Raw genomic sequence first — 23,868 nt, forward strand, 5'->3', positions numbered from 1 at the left:
CTGAAAGATAAATTGCTAGTGGCTCTGAGATTGCTTCAGACAGTCCAGCAGGATACCTTCGGACGAATTGCATCTGACCCAGCCAATTTGAAAGATCTAATTTATCGGAGTACTATTTAATCTGTTCTTTCCTTGTTTTCACTTGTGTTTCTCCCCCTTTGTCACTAGTGCTGTTTCCTGCCTGATCTCATTTGACCCTTTTAGTAAAGATTGCAGCAAAAAAGCTTTAAGCGCTCAACCTTTTCGGCATCACCTGTCAATAACTTTCCCTGTCTTGTTCAATAGCAGGCCAACACTTTTTTTTCTCATCTTCCTCTTATTATGAAGTATGTTTGCAGCATGTTTTCTTGTTATCCTTTCTGCACCGATGTGTTCCCTGTTCTCACTTGACCTTCCCGATTTGAGCCCTACATTCCCCCTCTCTTTTCTTTCATTCCGGTCTTCAGCAACCTGACGTAGGTTCCCCTTTCTACGTGCTTCTGGTGTTTGAGGTCAGTGAGGAGTTCATGGTTTAGCTAAGGTGGTTTCTTACAACACTTCTAATGGTTTTGCTGCTTTGGGATAATTTGCACTTGTGCCCTTAGTAGAACTATTTTAAGGAACTGTCAACTACTCTGAGCTTATTCCCCAGGAGATATTACTTACCAATTCTCTGAGTTTATTTAAGCTGACTTTCTCCAAGTCTGTTGTTTGTATTTTGCTGTTCTTTTTCCCTTCCAGGAGCAGTGAGTTTTCTCATTCCGTGATAACTAGCACCCAAATTGTCTTCTATTTTCATATTTCTAAACCTGTTTCTCCTGACTCTTAAAATCAAGAGTAAGGAACCTTCCCTTCAGTTGCTTCTCCAGCCTTGGTAGCAAGACATTGGCAGCATGGAGCTTGTGTCCTGCGATACCCTGTGTCCCAGCAGGTATCTCCATTAGCTTCCCTGTCATGTGCTTCCATCGTCTTCAAGCCCAGTGCACTGTACGTATGATTCATCTTGTTGCCCTCCAAAAGAAGTAGCTCCGTCCATCTGTTCTTTGCGGCTTTACTCTGGACACCCCACACACCCCCATCGTGACAGCACCTGCGTTCGTTCCCCCTGTTGTTATTAGCTAGGGATTTTCAACTGGTTCATCTCTTCCTACGTTTTACACCGTGACGTGAGTGCTGCCTATGGACAGCATTTCATCCCTCTTCTCCCTGAACAAACTGTACTACCTGTATTAATATTCTAGTCATGTGAATTATCCCAACAAGTTTCTTGTGCCAATTAATTCATAATTTTGAGCACGTATTAAAACTTCCAAGTCCTCCTGTTTATTCCCCGTATTTCTTGCATAAGTTCTTGTAATTACTTTTTGTGATTGCACCCAGCATATATCAGGAGTAAGTCTGTGAAGTCAGCGGGTCGTGTTCTGCTGTCGTTTACACAAATGTCAATCCAAATGATCCTACTGATTGGCATGAAGTTATTTCAGATTTACTTGCATGAGGGTAAAGGAAGAATTTGGCCCATTGAAATGAATTCTGTGTGAAAGAGGTCTAGCCCAGGAGGATTAAGCATGTTTCTCTAATTGCTAGATGTGTTATATTGTATGTAATCAGTGTAGTGGCAATAAAATACGATTGCCACACCCAGAATATTTCATCACCAAGCTTTTCGGATCCTATAATTGTCCTTCCCTTGTTACTGTGCTCACATTAATAAGGTGCAGGGTTTTACATAATTGGGAAAATACATTAAAAAAAAAAGAGAGAACCCTTGCTGAGGTATGTGTGCAAGCAGACTATACCATGTAGTTTGTGCTACAGCGAAGTAGCAGATCGTGAGGTAGAAAAAGTCGGCTTTTGAGGTTTTATTACTTTTTGCTTTGTGATGACTGGCTTGGAGCCCACACATTTCTTGAATACACAATAGGGAGTTGGGCAAGACTGCAGAAATAAATTTTATTAACACACACAATCACTGCAGCACCAGACAGAATAATCTCCTTTAGTCTCCTCTAGCTGGCAGAGTCCTCTTTGTACCAGGTCAAGTCAATTAGCAGTATAATGTACGACAGGTTTTATTTAAAAAGGGTTTAATTAAAGTTTTGTTACAAAGCTCATACAAACTAACAATCTGTCTTTTAGGGATATGTATTATCTAGAAATTGATTTTAACTTAAACACTAATTTATAGACTGTCCCCTTTAATAAGTATAATTCCTTGGAAGATATTAAGGTCCTCCTGCCCCAAATAAATTCAGGTCCTGATTCAGCAAAACACGTAATTACTAAGGACTTCAATGAGGCCACTCGGGCACTAAAAGCTGAAGGTGTGCTTCAGCACTTTGCTGAATTGGGGCCTTTACTGTATAACCACTGCCCCGATTACGCACATCGTTCAATTCAGCCATGTCATTACTGAGAAAGATGTTTAAAAGAATTAGTGATGGTTTTTAAAATATATCGTACAGGCCATTAAAGATGGGACCATGCCCTTCTGCTAGATATGGATGGTTTTTCCTGGCATCTCCTCAGTTCTTGCATCTAAATACAATGATTTACCTGTTACCTGTGTATATATTTTTTCCCGAAAAATATTGACCCCGTGAATCCTTTTTTTTTATTTCTTCTCCACAAAAAAGCAAAGGCTGCCTCCCCAGCAGATGCAGCGAAGCATAGCTGTGTTAACTTAAATGGAGCTATGTCAGCTTGTGCCAACTGAGGATTGCACCCCAAAAGTTTATTTAAGTAGACTTTCTTAAAGAAAACTAGCAATGTTATTCTACTGATTGCTAACTACAAACTTTCACTTTATTCTAATCCCTGTAGAATTCTAATACCCCCAAAAGCTGAGGAATATATTACATTTCAGGGTAACTTATTCATCATTGTGTATGACTTTTTATTCACAAGCTATATGATTTAGACTAAGAAATGGGTGGATAGAAAGGATTTCTGTGTAGAAAAGATTCCAGGTGTTTTTCTGGCTCTCTCCTGGGCAGTGTGGTTATATTACATCAAAACCTCTGGATAATTAATTTGCTCAATGGCCAGGGAGGCAGGCAACCTGGGTTCTGTAATCAGCCTTGGAGATACCACAAAACTCACTACACATTTATAGCAAGTGCAGGAGCTGGGACCGATGGACCCTGCTGGGGCAGCTGAAACGGGTCGGTCAGACGTTCTCCCCATGCTGTGAGCAGCGCTGGGAAAGACGCAGCAATGCCGGTTTTGTCAGCTTACAGCCATGAGACACCAAGAAGCCTTGGAAGGCATCTGTCTTCTCTTCACGGCATATTTGGGAAAGTTGTGCCTTTTTGTTGTAATGTTTATTACCAAAGCAAAGCCCCCTCGTTTTTTATTTTCACTTTTTAAATCTTTGAGACACATGGAACAGTGGGCCAGAATTTGCTTTGATTAATCTTCAATCTGGTTCTACTGTGTTCTTCCCCATGGTATAAATCTAGACTGCAGCTGGTAGGGGGTTGTATGCTTAAAAAAAAAACCAACAGTCTCAGCACCAAAACATTCAAAGTAGCAAGCTTGTGTTGCCTACTTCTAAGTGAATAGTCTGAAAACCAAAATATAATTCAAATGCTACTTTTTCTGCCACCTTCTGCCAGAGCCCAAGAGATGAGGCAGGGAAGGCAGGTACGTACTTGAAATGTGTGACAAAGAATAAAATGGGGGGCAAGCAGAGGGAGAGGGAAAGAAGTGAATTCAGAAAAGGAATAGAGAAAAACTTGAATAGAGAAATAAATTCTGTGAGACAAGTCCTACACTGATGGCTACTGTCACAGATGCCCTGATGTCAGCGAAGCCTCTGACACTAAGCTGCTCAGGCTATTTCGTCTTGATGGCCTTCCTTGTTTCAGCATAGCTGTTGGGTGGGGATGCCTGGCCCTTACAGACATCATAGGCTGCCTGCTAGCTAGAAGAACAGGCTTGCTCATTTAGAATTGAATCAGGCTTTGAGCTTATGTTTGCAACAGAGGAGCATAAGGAATGAAATAGTTTGAAAAAAAAAAAAAAAATCTGAAGCAATCTGATGGATTCTCAAACTCTTCAAGATTTGTCCGGGATTAATGCCCAGTGGTCTTGCAAGTTAAATGCGTGCTGGCCGCAGCGTATTTTACAAAAACCGAAGGGGGCTATGGTTTGTTCTGCCAGCCCTGGCACACGATGGTGTGGGGTTCTGCTGGAATAACCACCAGGCTCAGGTGTGCTGGGAGGCACAAGGCAGAGCCTGTGCTCCTACCAGAGGTTACGAGGCTGAGGGAGGTCTGACCCAGGCAATTAAAGAGAAATGTTTTCACTGATTGGATTGCTTGTTGGCCAGTCAGGAAGCATGGGGTATTTTTACTTGCCATTTTACAAGTATAAGTCTGTGTGTGCCCATGTTGTTCACAGTATACGGGATTAAGGGACAGACAAGTATTTAAGGACTCGAACTCCTATTTTCCTGGCTCTATGTATATATATACACACACAGGTGTGTGCTCGATGTGGTGGAACGGCCGTGTTTGAACGTGTGCACACCCCGACAAGTGTGAGCACTGGGGGCTGATGGTCTGGGGCAGCGAGAGGCAGGGCGTCGGGGCTTACCTGCCGTGTGAGGTGCTGTGCTTTGCCCCACGTTGTGCAAGATGCTGAACGCTAGCCCGTGCCAGGTGACTAAGCCTTCAGGTACAGCGTGAACTTTTAAGGTCCCGCAGTCTTCACAAAGACACTTGCAGGTTTAAAGTTAAGTGTGTTTTTAAAAGCACAGTTGGGTTTGGGGCCAAGTGGATCGGTATTTTAAGAGTTCAAGCCCAGAACTGTAAAGCAGAATTAACCCAGGCCTCCATGTGTGAGAGCCTAATGCGTTAGCCCACTCTTTCATCCACCCTTTCCTTCCCTCCCCTCCAGAAACAGTCTCACCCAATTTTACTGTGCTGTAATGGAAAATAGGAACCAGAACGCACTTGGGCCTCCTTTACCAATTTTTTTTAACATCCAAATAGGTCCCACAGAGCTTCTCACCACGTGATTTTGCTTCTCTCAGTCCAAGTACCCATGCAAGATAAAATGCAAACAGCATTAATCCTAAAAGACAAAGTACAGCAGAAGAAAGGGTTGCAATGAGAATTAAAATATCTGCAAACGAATTTAGCTAGCATCCACTGTCCTTTTAACATTCGGAGGGATCTTCCTCTGGAAAAAAAAAAAAAAAAATTAAGGTCAACACACAAACTTCCTCTGCTTCCTGGAATTCTTACATATTTTCACTATGATAACATGATTTGTGTGTGTGTAAATGCAAGGGGAGAGGCAGCCGAAAGCTGGCGGAGAGCCCCCTCCCCCTCGGGTCCTGGGAGAATGCCTGAAGCATGAGCTCAGCTGGTCGGGCTCTGCGCATGGTGTCATACACTTCCACAAGCAAATTCACAGTGACATTAAGAAAAGAAGATCTGGGGCCCTGGTCTCGAAAGTGTTCACAGTGTCTACGAGACAGCTCCGACATAAAGGGCTGTTTATTTGTTGAATTATCAAATTGTTACCCGGGGAGGGGGTTGGAAATATCTGATCAGTGCTGGGGTTTTCTTTGGTGCGTTCACAAAAATGTATTTTCTTCTGTTAGTTTTCTCTGACAGAAACCCAGGTCTTTGCACTTCTGCTTCTCCCCCTCCTCCCTCATATTTAAATCCCCTTGAAAAAATGGTAGCCCACAATTAGCCATTAATTAAGTCCTTTACAGGTTTAAAATAAATAGTTGATGAAAGCTTAGGAAGAGGATCTCGGCACAAAGCACGTCTGTACGACGTGGTGTGCTTCTGAGAAACAGAATTTAAATGATTTGCATATGGCCACCTAAATATTTAATGGTTTTGCAGTTTAGGAAACCAGGCTTAAAACTCTGCTGTGCGGTCTATGATCTTATCTGGCTCTGCGGGCTATCTTGGGTCAAACGCGTTGTTATTTTTAGGGCCCGATCCTGGAATTTCAGACGCTGTGGGAGCAGTCGGCACCATTTTAAACCGAGGTGTTTTATCTGCGGGCAGCTGAGGCTAGCACATGTTCAAGTTTCTAAAGCTGCTAGAGCGTTTGAGACTCTTTAAGCCAAAACCTGACAATGTTGTTCCCTTCACAAAGACGTTTCACACCAGCATCGTATCGGTTCCCAAGCTGCCTTACAGCCCCCTCTTTCTTCCCCCCATCCCCATCCCCCAGCCGTGGCCCGCTACGCACACGCTCCCAAACTCAGCTAAGCATTTCGTGAGTGTGCAGGGCTGAATGCACATTCACAGGAAACAAAACCGTGAGATACTTTCAAAAACGCAGACACACAAAACACTTCTAGACAGCTACAGGCAGGTGCAGGGTTTACGCGTCAGATGACCATCCAGTTTTAAAGCGCAGGACGGAGGCGTTCTGATGAGACTGCTCTCGGAGGCCGCAGTAAAATATTAACCGAATGGAAAAGTGAAATAAAAAGAAGCAGCTCTTCCCAGTGGAATTGTAGCATTCTCTCCTCTTCACATTCTTTTGAGCTCATTCATTCCTTTGAGCTGCAATAACAAGTCAGCTATTTGTATATGGTGAGACTTGTAATGGAGAAGAGAGAGAAATTCACTCAGAAGCAAAATCTTTTTTTTTTTGCAGCGATCGCTGCGCTTTTTCCCCAGCTGCAGATAGACTTCTTCCCAGGTCCGCTTCTAGGCTGCCTAACTTTTCGGCACAGACGCTTGGTCCCTGTGATTTTAGAGACCAGGTCTCCCATAACAAACACGCATCCCAAATAATGAGCGTTTTCAGAGCCCTCACGCCAAGTACTCCATCAGCTAAACACTGGGGCCGAGGAGGCCAATAGCCCTGGGGATTCCTAATATCATGCAGAGTCAGGTTTTACTGGCCCAAAATTTTCCTAGTTACCCAAAATTCCTGTTGACACCAACGGGAGTTGCAGGTGCTTGAAAACTTCTCGGATATATGGATCGCTTCATTCATCATTCAGCTGCAGCCTTGTCTGGACAGGAAGACAGTAACCTTTAAAGAACAACACTTCACAACCATTAAGCAACTAATATTTTATGCATTTGTATCACAGTTGGCTCCAAAGCCAACCTTGGCAAGTGTCTGGGGGTTTCTCTTGAGAGTCGTTTTGCCTGTTTATACTGCTGTTCTGTTTAAGGTGTTTAAGGGTTGTTTCCCTGATCCTTCTTCATTAGAGGTAATGGAATAGTTTAGAAGCCCGATCATTGTTTGGCTGAGTCTTCCAGTCAACAACCCACTCATTGAATAATGGCTCACAAGACACGGAGGCACAGAAAGATAAGTTTATCACAATTTTCTAGCACTCAGAACATCTTTAAAGTGCTTGGCAGGCCACTAATTACATTTTTATAAACAGCGGCGGATTCAGATCTTGCCAAAATGCAGAAAAGATTCCCGTAGCCCGTGATTTCAGTTTCCCTACAACTTCACTGGTGACCTGGCCAACAACATCCTTTGCACAGGCTCCTCACTCGGGGAAAAAAATTCCCTCCAGTTGCTTTGCAAGGAGGCTCTGTGCAAGCCCAGGTACCAGCCCCTTCCTGCAGGCTTCAGAGCAGCATTGCGTTCTTTCTGTGCTAAGAAATTTCCTTTCACCACCCCCAGTGAGACAGAGTTTACCTTCTGCCTGAGGCAGAGCTGCAGCTCAGCCATGCCAATTATAAAAGATGCCTCCCAAACGTGTATTCCTGGTTTCCAGAGTGACTCTGAGGTGCTACCACACCTATCTTTAGAGTGGCTAAAAGTTACCAAGAGGCAATGTGGTCGCAGGGAGTTGCATACCATGGTGATGAGTATAACATGAATTGCTAACTAGACGGTCAGGGACACTTGGATTCCCAACCCAGAGTCCTTAACTGACCAAGGCAAATCTCTCTTTTTGTGGGTGAATTGCAGTTTGGCTCTCCTTGCGTTGCTGCCATGCCTCACATCCCTCACACGCATTACGCCCAAAGCTGCCCTTGCCTGCTTCCCCTCCTCTTCAGACTGCACGGGCAGTCCCAGCTTGGGGTGGAGGTAGCCAGAGGATCAGTTGGCCAAGTTGTATGGACAGGTTCAAAAAGGCAGTCAAACAGGGATCATTGGCACTGAAGACGTGAGCTGTCACGTTCAAAGACAGAAGAACTTTCTGGAAAGAAAGGTGATAATTGAACGTCATACCCACCATGTTTGTATCACAGCTTAGCTGGCATCACCTCTGTATCAGAGGTGAGCCCCGACTGAGAAAACTGCTCTTAGCTCCGTGCTGCTCCGTTTCGTTGCCATTGACTTCAGTTCAGCTGTCTTGAAAACACTTTCCCATAGCCCCTGCAGGAACTGGGATATGTGTTCCTACTGGCATCTTACCAAAGCCTTCAAAATAGCGTGAATCCTGGTGAATTTTGAAGGTGTGATTGCTTTCATCCTAGGGCTGCTGACTCCCCAAAAGCCTCAGAACCATTGCACCAGGAACGCTATCAAGACCTGTGATAAGTGTCCAGAGGGTAATGCAGCTAGAGCAGAGTGGCATGACTAGTGCACACAGGGAAGGGAGTACAATAATTTGGCTAGCAGGCTGGGTTAGGGTCACCTGTGCTATAGGTATTTCAAATCCATCCAATTAAACAATGTTAATTAGTGGTGGTGCTTTTTTTTCTAGAATAGTCATAGCTGTTCTTCCCTGTCTAATAATGGAAGAATGCCACCAGCTTCAAAAGTGATTTCTAAGGACTGATTAAGGAATATTTGTTCAACTTAGAGAAGAATGAAGTCCTACATATATGTTAATACATCCCCACTAACACAGAATGTCTTTTTGTTGTTCTCCTCTGTCTGGAACGTGAGCAATTTATAGTCTGCTGCTGCATCTAATTAGTGGATCTGATCCTTAAATTGAAGCGGTAGAGGCTTGTGATTTTTAAGCCCATTTCCAGGCTCTGTCATTGAAAAAAAGGCTTCATCAAAGACTCAAGAGATGGAGTATTATGATATTTAAAAGCCAAAGTCGGATACAGCCAGAAAATAAAGGCATGATCTTAAGCAGTTGCATGGCTGTCTTGGTTCAGATTCACAACACAGAGCGGAGGTAAACTGCATTCAACATAGATATGTGGGAAGAACTTGGCCTTGGATAGCTGCCTCCTTGGTACTAGCCAAGATAAAAATACATCAGGATTACCAGCATCTAGGAAGCTAACATATGGTGCTACCGCAGAATGTAATACTAATATGTTTTAGAAAAACATTATTTTTCTCTTTTTGTGCAGTTCCTCATTAACGTAGATGCCATTCATTCTCTGCCTGGCTTTTTCCCACATTTCTCCCATGAAAAGAGAGGATATGCTTGAATTAATTTAATTGCCAAATGTTTTGTTCAAAACATTCTGTGGCAGAAATAACTTTTAGTAGCCAGGTTAAATAGCCCCCTTCACTGCCGCAGTTAACACGTATTGTTGCTGTCAGCCCCTCTGCATTGATTCGGGATCATACCGCTGTTAGCGTTGAAGTGGCTTGGGAAGTTGCAGTGCTTCCTTTTCTCTCTCACTCTCTCCTTTCTTTTTCCTGCAAGAACAAGAGGATCTCACCATAATCTGGGAGTAAGTTGTTTTCAAATACTTTAGGAAAAGCCAGAATGCTCAGAAGGAATTTAGAGGTTCGTTTCCAAGCCAGCTGAAAATTGTCTTTGAATGAGCAGGCCTGAACCTTCACTGGTGTAAATCGCCATGCTTCCGTGGGGACTGTTTGCATGAAGTAGGATCGCCCGGGCGACATTCCCTACGGCTGGAAGCCATCTACCCACCTTTTCCATCCTCCCACGGCAAAACGCAACTTCCCTCACGTTAACGCGTAAGGTGCAGTTGGTGCTGCTCCAGATAACAGCGGGTGCCCAAGAGCTGCGGAGCAGGGTGGTCACCATCACCTTTCTGGCAGGAAAAACACCCTCCTTGTCCCAGCTGCACTAGCCATGGCAGAAGGGCGGGAGGCAGGCTGGTTCACGTTCCTCTCGCAATCTTTACCTGCGAAGGTTAGACTGGCTGGTCATGCGAGGGCTGCGCCTTTTTCTGCTGTTCCCGAAGTTAATCCGTTCTGCACTGTACAAAAACAAGTGAGGTTGAAGTGACAAGACAAAAGAAAATGCAATCCTGTTGATTCTGTCGTTTCTGCCGCTGCTGTCAGCCCTGAAGGTTTTGTATTTTAGTAAACAGAGAACTCATTATGACATGCAAGTGACTTGAGAAAAGTGATGGTAAAACAGAGATTTATTTTCTTGGAGAAAAATATAAAAACAAAAACATGTTCTGAACACTGAGATCATGCAGCAGAATTATCAACATCGATCACCAAATCCCACAAATGCCATTGAACTTTTACAAGCGGCTAATAACTGAACCATAAAGGTCCAAAACCTCATGGACTCTTGTTGGTCTGTGAAGTCCACTGTGGGTGGGCAGGCAGCCTGCTGCTGAGCCCACAGGACGGTATGGCACGGCACGTCCTGGCGGCAGCGGCGTTAGTGCAAGCAGCAAGTCAGAGACGGGCCCGTCTCCACCCAGGAGTGTTTCCCTTGGGGAAGGGAAGGCAGCACAGTGGGTAGTAGCTGGGATTTGAGGTGTCAGCACAGCAGAAGGACCAAGAGAAAGTCTTAAGGAGTAGTAGGGCCAAATGAAAAAACCCCACTGTGTAGGAATGTGTCAGCTGAGCCGGAGCAGAAGATGGGCAGGAGAACAGCAGGACCTCGGGGGACAGGGAGGACACGCATGCCCAAACTCCCAATGGCTCACAGTGGTGTTCTCCTTTCTTTCCAGTCCTTACAAGTGCTGGCAATTCAACTATCGCTCTTGGCCCTAGTGAACAGAGAGTTACTATCTCCACCATCCTTTTGCACTTGCATGTTGTGTAACTTGCTCGTGACTGATCTGTACCTAAAAGTAGTTAAATTCAAGCTGTTTCTTGAGCTGTATGTGAAGTCTGAGGCTGTACCTGTCTCATAATTTGAACTTGCTCTGTGAAATCTTTTGAGTAATTTCCTTTGGGGGGTGGGGGAGAGGATGGTGCAATTTCTCAAGATGGTGCCTTCTTATTAATTTTAATAACAAAATGTATAATTCTGGATGGACGCCATAGTTGTGCAAGTCGTGCTGATACTGTATTGGACATAGAAATGTATCTTAATAGCTGGTTTTGTTCCTGCACTGAAGGGAGGTAGAGCTTTATTTTTTAGGCTCAAGAAATCTGACACTAGTTGAGACAACACACATTTTTATACAAGGCTGCAGCCGCTAGCAAATGGATGCATATTTGTATGACAGGATATGCTCAGTAGCCCTGGGAAACCAAGATTTGAAATCAATAATTTCTAGTAAATCGCAAACTGACATTGGCAACATCCTAGTCTGGCTGAATATCTGTATCATCACAGACACTCTTCTTTAATAAACAGAACATAAGATGTTTGATGCATTGGTTTTGCATTTTTCTTGACAACTGCATAAAAGTATAATTTCTGTGCTCGATCCAAGGGATCTTTGACAAAAGGAAGAGGGTAGCATTTGTTTCTGTGGGCTTTATGGTTTTAAATCTCAGGGCCAATTCTGCCATCAGGTAGTTTATGAATATTCATGTAAATTGTTTTGAGTTGAAGAATATGTAACTTTGCCATGTATCTGGCATGGAAAGAAGAGTTTGACAGTCATGAAATAGAGAATGCTTTAAAAAATAGCGTCAGCTCTAGCAAAGAGAGAACAACTCGAGGAACGAAAGGGAAAATCAAGGGAGAAAGGTGTGTGTTTCCTGAGGGAAGCAAAATTATGTGATCCTGTCTTAAAAAACAATTAATATAGAACAATTTTGCAGACTTAGATATTTAAAGCAATTTGGAATCTCTTGTATCAGGTACGACCCAGAATCTGCCTTTCCATTGACTTCTAGAGGAGTCGAGGCAGGTCCTGATCATTGCACGTGCGTATGAACTCTGTGATCCAGCAATGAGAAAACAGCAAAACTAAAATTATTACTAAGCCTTTTTTGCATTATTCTATCTTCTGAGCAGTGCCTTACTTGCAGTCAGGTACAGGAGTCAAATAGGAGCGTTCTATTGCCCAGACCTATTGTTAACTCGGAAATTTGGCGAGTGACACCCATCGCTGTTTGCTCCTGACCCGATAGCCCTTCCATGGGCTGGAAGCTGCTTTTGTGCCCACTTGGCTGCAGAGGCTCTGCAGCAAGCAACAAACGTGTGAACGCTGCCAAAGGTAACGCTTGGAGAAAAGGCATCGCCTGGGTAGTGACTGGCATCGCAACCGCAGGCTCATTTCTCAGCGATGCCTGTGCATTTGCATGTACGCTGTCGGTTCAGCGTATGATGGCTTTTATTCTTAGGTGTAAGGTGAAATGTGCAGCAGCCTCAGCCTGCCATCCCATGCTCCTACAGCCCTGCGCCTTCGGTGAGCAAGGCCAGGCACAGCCCCTGCTCACCGGGCACAGCCAGCAGCAGCCGTGCAGGGAGCACGCGTCGTAAATCAAGAGGGAAGGCGTTTTATGCACAAGTCAGAACTGGATAAATGCCATTAATTAGCAAACTTTTTCAATATATTGCTGTTAACAATACAGCTATTAAATGTGATGTTATATTCGCTTGCAGCGTCTATATTTTTAATGGAAAACCTTCTTAGCTGCAGGACAACCAGAATTGAAATGACCGTAAGTCCTGTACAAAGACAGTTAAACATGTTGGTCATAATTCAGCCTTTCTATAGAATATTTTGGCCTTGACAAAGGTGCATCAGTATTTGATATTCTTCTAGCACTGCTTCCTAGCCTCGGTCGTGGTGGTGATCTGCTCTCAGCACGCTTTGCGACTTCGTATGGCCTGACTGCAAGTAGAGATGAAGAGAGGTAAAATATTGCAGAGGTAAATCCTACAGGCCAGATTTCACTCAAGTAAAAATGAAATGTGTGGGTGAGATCAACAGACTTTTGTTGACATGAAAAGATTTTGAGTAGTGGTCTTGAGCTTGGGATGTCAGCAGGGCTGGGATTTTGCCTCATGCAAGCAAGACTTGATCACACCAGTGCTGATGGTGCAGAGGTATCGGTGTGCTTACCGAAGCACTCAAGTAATCCCCTCAATTTCTGAGAGAGTCATACATAATGTTAAGCATGTGCTTAAGTGTATCTCTGAGCTATGCAAATAATTGATTTCTGTATTTAAAATATAAGTTCAAAGTAGATCAATTTGGAACAAGCATTTGGCATCCAAGCAGACATTAAGAATGTGATTTTAACCTATACTTTAGTAGAAGCTACACACTTAATGCTATGTACCTTTCTATGAAAATAAGAAGAAATTACTACGAGCGTTGTCATCTCTTAACTCCTTAGCACAGAGATTCTGGTTAGATCTGTGTCTGGTTTTCTGTACAAAAGACAAAATCAGCATTCGTTTTGGTGTATATAATTTCCTAAGCTAGTTCATGTACACACTGAAATATTAGCACGTCAGTCCATCCTTTGATGATTTTACCTATACACTCTTCCATGGACACTCATGTAAATAATGACCTACTGAAGGAAAAGTTGACAAACTCTGTTCTTTCATGTCCAAATCAATGAAGGCCACGCTGAAACCCTTTAGTTAACTGCTCACAAACAAAAGCTTTTTCCTTCAAGCTTCCTATTTTCCTAAAAGTAATGTTTCTTTAAAAAATTAGAATTGCTATATTAACAATGATACGTATTTTCCTACATGACTTATAAAATTACTTAATGTGGCAAGCTTCACTGAGGAAATTAAAATTGTTTATTGATGCAATTTATCTATTTTCAGGTATTTCCCATATACTTTTACTAGGAAAAAAAAGGACATCCAATTAAACACATTCGGAAACGACCTGAGATGCTGTTTTACTCGACACATGATATTACTGATGTTAATAGTATAACGGGTTTCAGAAATGAACTGAAATTTTGCATGCATTAGAAATCTCATCCCTGATATATTGCAGTGTACTCTGGGGGAAGTACGCAAGGGACACGAGCCCTCCCGGTTCTGAGCATCAGTCCGTTACAGATTGTCTGTCCTTAGGAAGAAACTTGCTAAGAAACTTGTACTGCCACGTGCGATTTGTCCTGCAATTGTTCAGTAAAGGTTTCTTTTCTGTCTTCTGAAGCATCAACCTGTGGTCAGAGACGAGATACCAAATTAACTAGATCACTGATCTAACCTGGCTTAAAAAATGCAATACTGGCCGGTCAAACCTAAGGTTCGTCTGGCCCGGTATCTGTGCCTCGAAGTGGCTGCTACCAGACCCTTAGGAAAGAACCTGCTTTGTACACAAGGCATGGACGGAGCGTCCTTCCTCCCCTCACATCGCCTGCCAGCTTCCAGCAGGTAGTGGCTCAGAACCAGAGGTCGCATCCAGACCTTTGTGTTAAATAGCCGCTGGTGAATTTGCCCTCCATAAGTACTTCTAATCCCTTTTGAACCCATTTATTCTAAAATGTCCATCCATGGTAATGATCTCCACAGTTTAATTAAGTACTTTTTGAAAATGGATATCACTGATATCCAGAAAAAAATTACTGGTTAGGTGCACCTTTGGTCTGATGGGAATTCTTATGTTCTTATTTATAGTATGCTGACTTGCAATTATGCCACAGTTGTCTGCGTTCCTTGAAAGCAAACACAGTTGGGTCTGTGTGGGTTTTCTGTAATTTTCTATCAGAGGAATAATTTCATCTTTTGTTATATTCTTCCTTATCAGCCTCTGTATGTTCGGCCTAATAGTTGTCTTTGCTGTGGGATAGAGTTACCCACATCCCAGTTTATACATCGCTCCCTTGAATTTTGCACCTCACTCTCGCACGCTAAGGGTTTGTGTTTTGGGTAGAATTAGGACAGCTTATGGTTTAGCTTATGAAGGCTTGTATATATCTGTTGTAGTTCATGTGATTTTATTCCTCGGGAGCTTTGCTTTGTGTTTTAGCTCCCAATAAACATACACTCAAAGCGTATTTCAGCCAAAGCCATTGATTTTACCTGATTTCAGGTCAAAAGCATGCGAGTAGCAAGCATCACATGATTTCCATCCATTTGATTCTGGGTCACTGATGAATTTGTGAATCCTTCAGTGAATCTGTGGTGAACCCTTGCACTGCTCAGCTGCCGCTTCCCTCCGGTGTGCAAGCCGTGCCGCAGAGCAACCCTTGTCTGCTCAGACTTCCCTTGTCCTCGCTGATGTCAGGAACACCCAGAGGCCAGCTGGGAGTCGGCACGGCTCTCCTGGGAGAACAGAGTCCCACCATTAAGGTTAGCTGGACGCTCGGGTTTTAGCATGTTTAGTTCACACCAACCGGAAAGATGCAAGTCTTTTCTCTAGCCCTTGGCCACCTGGTATTGGCAGTGCCTGTTGCTCACACAGCTCATCAAGATTGTTTCTGAGCGCGTGATCCTTTTGCTTGGTGAACGTAACGTTAGGCAGTTATTTAGCACATCGTAGCTTTCCAAATAACAGTTCTCCTTAGACAGGTAAAAAGATGCTGCTTCTTCAGAAAGTAAGGAGTACAGGACAAGCATTGGTCCTGTCTGGTTTTGGTGTTTGTTTTTTTTTTTTTCCCCAAAAGATACAGTTCAGTGCAATCCTTTCATCAGTTTGTTATTTGTTTAGATAGTTATAACTTCTCAGCTCTCTGACTCTGGCTTTTGAATCAGACAGCTCTATTTGGAAAGAAATTACACTAGTTTTATTAAGTGAAAAAAACAAATTACATTTTCTATGGACATTAAAGATGCTAAGCAAAATATGGTAAACTACTGTAAAATTGAGAAAGAAGGGGATTAATCCCAGCCGGTCAGGCCCAGGTTTGATACCCAGCCTCAGGGGAAGCATCTGAGGTACTAGGATACATCCTGGCAAGCCACAGCCTGTGGCCATAACAGTCTTGATGCCCTTCGAATTGTCTCTCTTCTGCAGAATCCCACAGCTCACCTTTTCAAAATAAGGCAGAAGCACAATAATAAGATAGTCTGCAATTTGCTTAGGGTAGGCCTAACCTAGGAAGATAAAATGCTGCCCTGAAGAAGCCAGTGCAAGTTTTGTCATTGATTCCCGAGCAGCCAGGGATTCCCCCAGGTCAGCTATAGTAAATATGCCTAAAGAAAGGGCTCATAATTTAATCACCAAAGACCAAAATTGCAACCCTGAAATCCCTTGCTTAGCCATTACCCATCGCTGAAAATGAGTGATCTCTGCGAGGGTGTTACTTTTCTGTTAAAAGCCCACACTGCCTGGAATTAGGCGTCTGCGTTCACCCAAACCCGTCCTTGCTGTGACACTGCTGAGCGTCCCAGCGCTTACCTTACAGCTTCGCCCGATCAGTCCACAGCACCGCGCTGGCAGCAGGGGACACGTGGCACCGGGCTGCCAGAGTGAAATCCAGACCTCCAGACCTCACACAGCTCGAGACAGTAGGTTCAAAAAAAAAGAAATGTTGCCACAATTCTGTTGTGGACCAACCAACTGATAAAAGTACTTGTCTCAATTCGATTTCCACCTGAGAGTGTATCCCACCTTACAGAGGAGAACACAACCCCCTATCTGGCAAGTAGATTCCCTTGACAACTAAAGACAGCAGCAGCATTCCTGCTGCACGAGCAGGTACAGACAGGACTCCTGTGCACCCTATTCATGTTGTCTTCCTTTTGGGGAAGTCCTTTGGTCTAGTTCTGTGAAGTGAACAAAGCAAATGACAGTCCTTAGGACTTTTGCCATTTGTCAGGAAGTTCAGATGTCTGGCAAGAGTCATGAATGACGTGGTTTGTCCAAAACTTCTGGACAAATGACTAGTGCACACTGTAGGTGCTGCATAGAAAAACTGACGTGGACCTACCGTGTGTTCATCATCTGGTCATGGTGTTGTCAGTAGGTTCTACAGAATGTGGGAATCCCTGTGTGTCCCACTCATTTCATAAATGCATATTTTGGTCCAAAAACCTCCAGGCAGATAGATAGGAGCCCTTACACACACGTATACCTTCAGGGGACGGTTCCAGACATTGCATACTGGGCAGACAGTGGCACCTCCTTGCAGGTGGAGCTTAATTCATGCGTGATAAACACACGTCTCCACTGAGCTTGCTCATTTTAGGTGTCTCCTGCTCAGCACGTTGGCTCTTTTAAATCCCATGCTGGTGCCGTAATGCGGCGTTTGAGCCCTGGCACCTCAGGTAGAGTTGTAGATTCGATCTGGGCAGCCCAACAAACCCAAATGTCAGGTGTCGATGCACTTCCCCTTAGACACCGAAACCTTTTGTGATGTGGCCCTCAGAGTCTGTAGAATTCATGGTGCTCACACCCACACAAATTTATTATTTTCGTGCATCTTTTTTTCAATAGACAAAATACATTGAAGTAATTATAAGTAATATAGAAGGCAAAATCATTAGAAAAGCAAACCAATAAACTTGCAAACAATCCAAACAGAAGTAATACAAATGCTGCTCAGAGGAGTGAGCCCATTGTTCCAGCAGTCACAGGAAAGCTAGAGGTTTCAGCAAAGGTGAAAACAATTTTTTCTCTGTTGATGAAGTGATATTCCTGATGTTTATTAACTCGGGGTGTGAAGATGGGTTTGGTCTATAAGTTAACTGCAAGTTGAAGATGATTGCTGGAAAGTGGAAAACTTTCAGGAAAGCGAGGCCAGATTCTGGCTCCACTTGTATGCATTTGGCCACAGTAATTTAGTTTTATTCAAATAACTTTCTTCTTAATTTTATAGAGCTTAATTTACTAATATTACTATTTTAGGAATGATTTAAAAAATGAGACATTTTATTAGAAACGGTACTATGTCTTCCGCATCTCATCCATTGAGTCAGTGTATTGGGACAGGGTTTCTAGCATCACCAGTGTATCAGGACAGGAGTGACAGTTGTATTGATTTAGCAAGGTAATGAAATGAAATTATACCAGCAATTATTTGTGGACCCAGTGTGCTCTCCTAGCTGCCTGCAGCCTGCTGTTCCCAGTCCTTTCTGCACAATCCAAGAGGAGGTCTGGATAGGTCTCAGCTTTCAGTTGATCGGCTGTCAAAATTAATATTCAGAGATTGCAGCTTGTAACAAGCACATTTATAGTCATATGAGAAGTGCGTGGTTTTATGGGAGCTCTCTATTCAGAATTGTATCTGCCTTCAAAAATACATGTACATAGCACAAAGGGGGAAAATGAAACAACTCTACTGTTTCCTTCTTGGTAACCTGGGTTCACCTGTGCGAGATGAGTTTAACCCTTTTATGAGTGTTAAAGTGCTGAATATCGTATCATAATGGCATAAAGAGACAGGAAACTACACTTTTTAAGAATAACTCAAACCTTTACACTTCATGCCTCGGGCTATCTGTTCAGTGATTTGTACGTTTTGGTTTGGAAAAAAAAAAACCCATTAGCCATTAATTGCCGGTATATTTCTGAGCTACCCTACTTTTGTACTAAATGAACTTGAAGCTCTACAAAAAATGCGCTAAACATGCTAAGCAGCTTTTTGCGTGTTAAAATACTGTCCGTAGGCTGCATGATTTTCGCCTTGATGCACAGAAGAAAAAAAAAAAATTTAAAAAATGCCTTGGATCTGTGAGGTTTCCAGTTTCTAAAGAGAAGAAAGTGTTGCTTCCCCTTTAAGCCTGGAGCCGTGAGTGTGTGTGAGAGTGTGTGTGTGTGTGTGAGAGTGTGTGTGTCTCCTCCTCTTTGAGTGACACAGCACTTAGATATGCCTATCAGTAACTTAAACCCCACAAACTCCACCTTCTAAGTGAGGAAGCTGTGGGTTGATGGAAATGTAGTGAGCAGATTGAGACAGACAGTGAATCATTAGCAAACTGCAACGCCAGGATGAACTTGTCTGGAACCTAAAAGGAGAAAACAGTCTCAGTCCTTTGCGGTGCTGGGTTTTGCTAAATACAGCCAAAGTGGATCTAAAAGCCGGTTGATCCCCAGTCCAAGATGCTGCTGGTTTCCCAGCGGGTAGAAGCACCACGTATGGAGCCACATATTCCAGTAAGTAGCGTTTGAAATCGATATGGACTGGAAAAGTAGGAGTTGATTTAAAAGGAGTTAAAACACCCTCGGAATAGTTGCTCGCCCGGACTCGGCGCGGCCGCAGCCGGAGCCGCTCGCAGCCGGGGTTGTAAAGTTTGCAGACGCGGTGTTAAGAAAGTGCCCACCTTGTGCTGGCTTCGCCCGGCTAGTTCGTGTTTGTGGGGGCTGCGCCGGGGCTTTGAAAGAGAAGAAACCAGAAACTTGGGGTAAAGATTTCGCCCTCCTTTCTGGTGAGACCTGGTGTCAGTCCAGGGAGAGGAGGGAGACTGTCGCTTGCGGCGGGAGGGAGGGGGGTTCGTGGGCTTTAAAATGGTGGTGAATAAGGTGATCTCCGGGGCGGTGCGGTCTCCGGCACGGCAGCGGGGCGGCCGGCTCCGGGCGGCGGGGCGGGCGGGCAGCGCCCGGGGCCAGCGGGGAGGGGGCGGCCACGCCGGCGAGCCCCGTCCGCGGCCCGGCAGCGGGGGGGGGCGGCACACGACACACGCTCGGTGGGTTTTCGTGTCATTGCTCGTGTGGCGATGCGCTGCGGGGCGCGGGGGAGAGGAGGTGGATGCTGCCGGTCTCGGCCCGGGGGCGAGCGGGATGGGGGCACGGCCGGTGCGTAAACACAGCCGGGCTCGCTCAGCCCCGCGCCGGGGCTGCGGGCAAACTTAGGTCAAACCGGCAGGGAAGGATAAACCCAGCATGGCAAGGGGACTCCTCCGGGAAGGTGTCACGCGTAGAGGGGCTAGTGGTGCTCTGTATTTTTTTTTTTTTTGTAACTCCTGGTATTTGTGTTGGCAGCGGCGTGCCTGGTTATTTTGGGAGTCTGAAGCGCACGGTATATAGGCAGGATTTTGAACAAAAGGCTCCGCCGAGCCCAGAAGGAGCCCCCGGTTATTCCTGAGCAGAGCGTGGAGCGCAGCGTGCAGCCTGCTTTCTGGGGAGGCTGCGTGTGTGTGTGCGCGTTTCTCGAAACGGGAATAGCCCAAAAGTGAGGGAGATGGTGCAAACGCGGCGTGTCTGCCGCTCTCTCCGAGACTATACATGTATTTGAAATGAAATGCATGCTGACTCACGATTTAAACTGTTTTGGTTTCTCATCCTGTGATTAAGATCGGGGTTTAGAGCAATTGCAGGGTAAACAAGGCGCTCGCTGACTCGGTCCCACGTCTCCTTCTAAGGCAGGGGCTGCCCCTCTCTCCCGGTCCACAGGCGATCCCTCCGCCCGGTCCCTCCTCCGCCGTCTTACCCGGCCTGTTGCTGGGCCCGGGGGAGCGGCGGGGCCGAGGGCACCGCGGCTTTTGTTCGGGTTTGGCTGGCGGGGGGTTGTCACCAGGGTGACTCGGAGGGATCCCGGGGAGAACGGCCGTTTCTTGGAAGAAAACGGGCTTTGGTTTCCTTTCACACCGCTCCCCCCCCCTCCCCGGAACAATAAATTAAAAGGCCGCTTTTGTTTTCTACGGTGCTCCCGGCAGGGCGGCGGGGGGGAGGTGGCGGAGGAGCCCGGGGCTGGGGAGCGGGGGCCGGGAGGCGCCGCGGAGCCGCTGCCCGACGCCCGACGCGACCGGCCGGGCAGTTTCCCCGGCGCAGCGTGCGGACGCGTGATCGCCTCGCCTCTTCCCGTCGGAAGCAGATGAGCCTTTCGGGCACTGGCCGCTCGTAGGGAGCCTCCTGGCACGGGCACTGCACGACGAGCCTGCCGCCTCCTCCTCCGGCACCGGGGGGGACCCCGCAGTCCCTCCCCCGACCCGCCAGCGGGGAGATTAACTGCGTCTGGCCCCTTCCCCCAGCCGGGGGCGGAGGCGCCGGGCTCCCCCCGCCGCCGCTCCGGCCGCCTCCCGCTGCCGTGCGGCCGCCCCGGCGAGGGAGGGAGGGAGGGGTGTGGGAGCGCCGGGAGGGGCGAAATGCTCCCCCTGTTATATAATGCGAGTGTTTCCCTGCTTAGCCCTGTAATCCCCGGGTAATGCCTAATGCCCATGCCCCTGGGGGTTGGGGGCGGGGGGCAGAGGGGGGCTGCCCCTCCCGGAGCTTCCCCCTCTGGACCGAGCTGATGGGGAAATAAAGCTGCTGATGTGCGAGGTGGACCATATGGTGCCTCCAGGAGACAGGGAGCCGGAACGGCCTTGAACCTGCCGGACCCAGCAGCTGTTTGCTGCCTCCCCCGCCCCGGGCAGCTGATCGGCTCCCCCCCCCCCCCCCCCCCGCCGCCGGCTCGGCGGCAGGAGCACGGGCATCCCCCGGATAAACGGGGGCCTTGCGCCCCCCTCTGCGCCGGGAGTGGCTTTTCCCCGCCACCCCCAAAGCGGGCTACCCGCCGGAACGTATTTTTGGGTATCACCGTGCGAGAAGCTGCCTGCAAGCGGAGTGACAGCGGGGGTGGGAGGCACTAACAGCGCGGTGGGGGTGCGGGATGCTCGGGACACAAACACGCACATCGGTGGGAGAAGCTCCCGGCTCGGGGGGCTGCTTGTCTGCGGCCGCGCTCCGACTTAAAGGCAGGCACCACCAGTTTGAGTAAGTTACACGCTAGCACCTAAAAAAGCAGCGATCTAGTTCTGGCACTGACCATTTTCAGTTCTCTCTCCCTGCCATATGTTGGGGGAAAAAAAAAAAAAGGCAATTTGGGAAAGATGCTCTCAGCTGAAGGGAGGAGGTGGGCTGAGGGAGCGAGATACGAGGAAATTCCATGTTAGGAAAGCATTAGCAAGGGGTGACTTCTAATGTTTTCCTGCCACTGACGTTGACAGTGACACACATGTGTGGGTTGAAATTGGAACGTCACTGAGTTTTTAAACTCAACCAGGAAATAGTCTGTTGCTCAGGGATAAAAAACAAATAGTATATATTGTAAGGCAGGTTACATGCAGTTAACAGGTCCTTTCGAGGGAGTGAAAAGCCGTTTAATGTTTAGAATTGAGTGGCTCCAATTTAATTTAGCTTTTTATTTTCAGAGGTTTTTTTTTAAGTTGAGGTTTTTCAGCTCTATTTTTAATCCTTTTAACTAATACTTCAGAATCAGAAAAGCAAATATTGACAGGGCTTCAATTTTAGTCCCGTGTAACTAAGTAGTTCGAACTTGCAAAGTCTCTTGGATTTTTTTTAAAGCTAAGGTGGTTGTTAAAGGGTTTTGGGAGAGATTAGTAATCATAGGAGGCAGTTATATTTTTTATATTCTTTTGTATGGCTTCCTGTTACACAGGTAGGAGTGCTTTATAAATACAGTGTGTTTGGTTTGGGTTTTTTACTGATCTTGTTACAAATGTTACGATGTGGTAGCACTCAGAGATTTAAAATGGGATTAGGGAGCTATTGTGCTAGATGCTTTCTGAACATACAGGAAGATTTACTGCAAGGGTTCATGATCCAAGGTGTCAGGCTGACACTCTTGCCCTGATTTAAATGGTCGCTAACCTGCCTGGATGCGACTGTAGGACAAGGATCAACCTAGGAACTGGCTTCATGAGAGAAACAAAAGTTAGGGAGGCAGAAGGTAGCACAAGGGCAAGGATAACAGTAAGTAAAATCCCTGAGTTGTCCTGTAGGTTAAGTACAGTGCAACTCACTGGTTCCCAGTCATTTAATCAATAAATGTTCTATGTTACTTGCTACTCTGATGAAAGTCGCCTTAAAATAATTTTTATGAGTATGTAGCCATGGGAAAGTGAAGTCAATCTTGCAGAAGCTGTGACAAATGGATTTATCCAAACTGGGGGATGGAGTAGTAGAAGGTTGTCTGAGCTCCTTAAATAGGGAAATAGGCAGGAGCCCCAGGTTTTCATTGTTCCTTCGTGCTGGCTGTTCCCAAGCGTCAGCATTTTCCAACATTTAGGCGAAGGTGACTATAAGTTACGATTCATTAGTAATTGGTATGGTCTCCAAATAAAGATAGCTAAATCAGTTTAAATGATGCTGGCGCCTCTCCAAGGAACCCTCTTTATATCTGACACATTTGCCACTCACTTCTTTAAGGAACAATTAATATTGTACACTGCTATTTTTTCCTCTATGGGAAAAGCAGTAGTGTAATTCATTACGTAGGCTTTCTACCTGATGTTCCAGTTTGACTTGCTATGTTAAAGGAAAAAAAAAAGTATTTTGAACTGAAGGAAGCAGAAGACACACCAAGGTTTTGCGTTGAACTGTTTTATATCAATATTGATTTTTTTAAGGGGGGTTTGTGTTATAAAGAGGGAGCTTTTATCCCCCTGAGCTCTTTGGCAATTATCTTCCTGCCATAAATGTTGATACGCACATAATGGATGTAACTAAAAAATCTCCTTATCCCAGCAGAAAAGGCTGACTGTTTGTTGGAGCAGAGAGAATGCTGAGAGTGTGAATAGACAAACCCATATGTCGCTGGTGAGAGAGATAAATGATGGACGAACAGGAGTTGGTTACTATGGATCAGCACAATAAACCAATTCCCATCATACACCTCTCTTAATAATATACCAGTTTCAATGCCATTGACGGGTAACCTAGGTAGCACCAGTCAACTGTAAGTTTTTCAACTGTTCTTTTATACATCTCAAAGAACAGTTGGGACTGTTCTAATTTTTTCAGATGTTGAGTGCTAAAATTATGCAGAACTTCCTTCCTTGCCAGTAATTTTGAAGGGGAACTTTAGAGTGTTGCTGTAAAATGCCAAATGTGCACGATACCATTGTGTATTCATAGTAAGTTTTGTTTTGTGCACCCGTAAAAGGAGTGCACTCGAAAAGGCAATTGCTTAACAAATATACGAAGAAACTGTTCGGACGTTCAGTACTACCCTCATTAGTGTTGTTTCAGATTGGACCGGATATTG

At 45.4% G+C, this 23,868-nt stretch overlaps 1 protein-coding gene across 3 annotated transcripts in view; it reads left to right on the forward strand.

The window, feature by feature from the left end:
* Positions 1-23,868, forward strand: part of MAMLD1 (mastermind like domain containing 1) — a 274,819-nt gene that overhangs the window by 171,751 nt on the left and 79,200 nt on the right. The window contains exon 1 of one of the 3 annotated variants that reach the window (XM_054839058.1): positions 18,775-19,037. The exons of 1 other annotated variant lie outside the window; for it this stretch is intronic. In XM_054839058.1, the coding sequence (XP_054695033.1) occupies positions 18,984-19,037 (54 nt within the window). In that variant the 5' untranslated portion in view covers positions 18,775-18,983. Of the gene's footprint in view, positions 1-18,774; positions 19,038-23,868 lie in introns of those variants that run through there. One more of the 3 variants, XM_054839060.1, reaches the window with a different exon arrangement.

The sequence above is a fragment of the Grus americana genome, chromosome 12 (genome assembly GCF_028858705.1).
Source record: "Grus americana isolate bGruAme1 chromosome 12, bGruAme1.mat, whole genome shotgun sequence".
NCBI lineage: Eukaryota > Metazoa > Chordata > Aves > Gruiformes > Gruidae > Grus > Grus americana.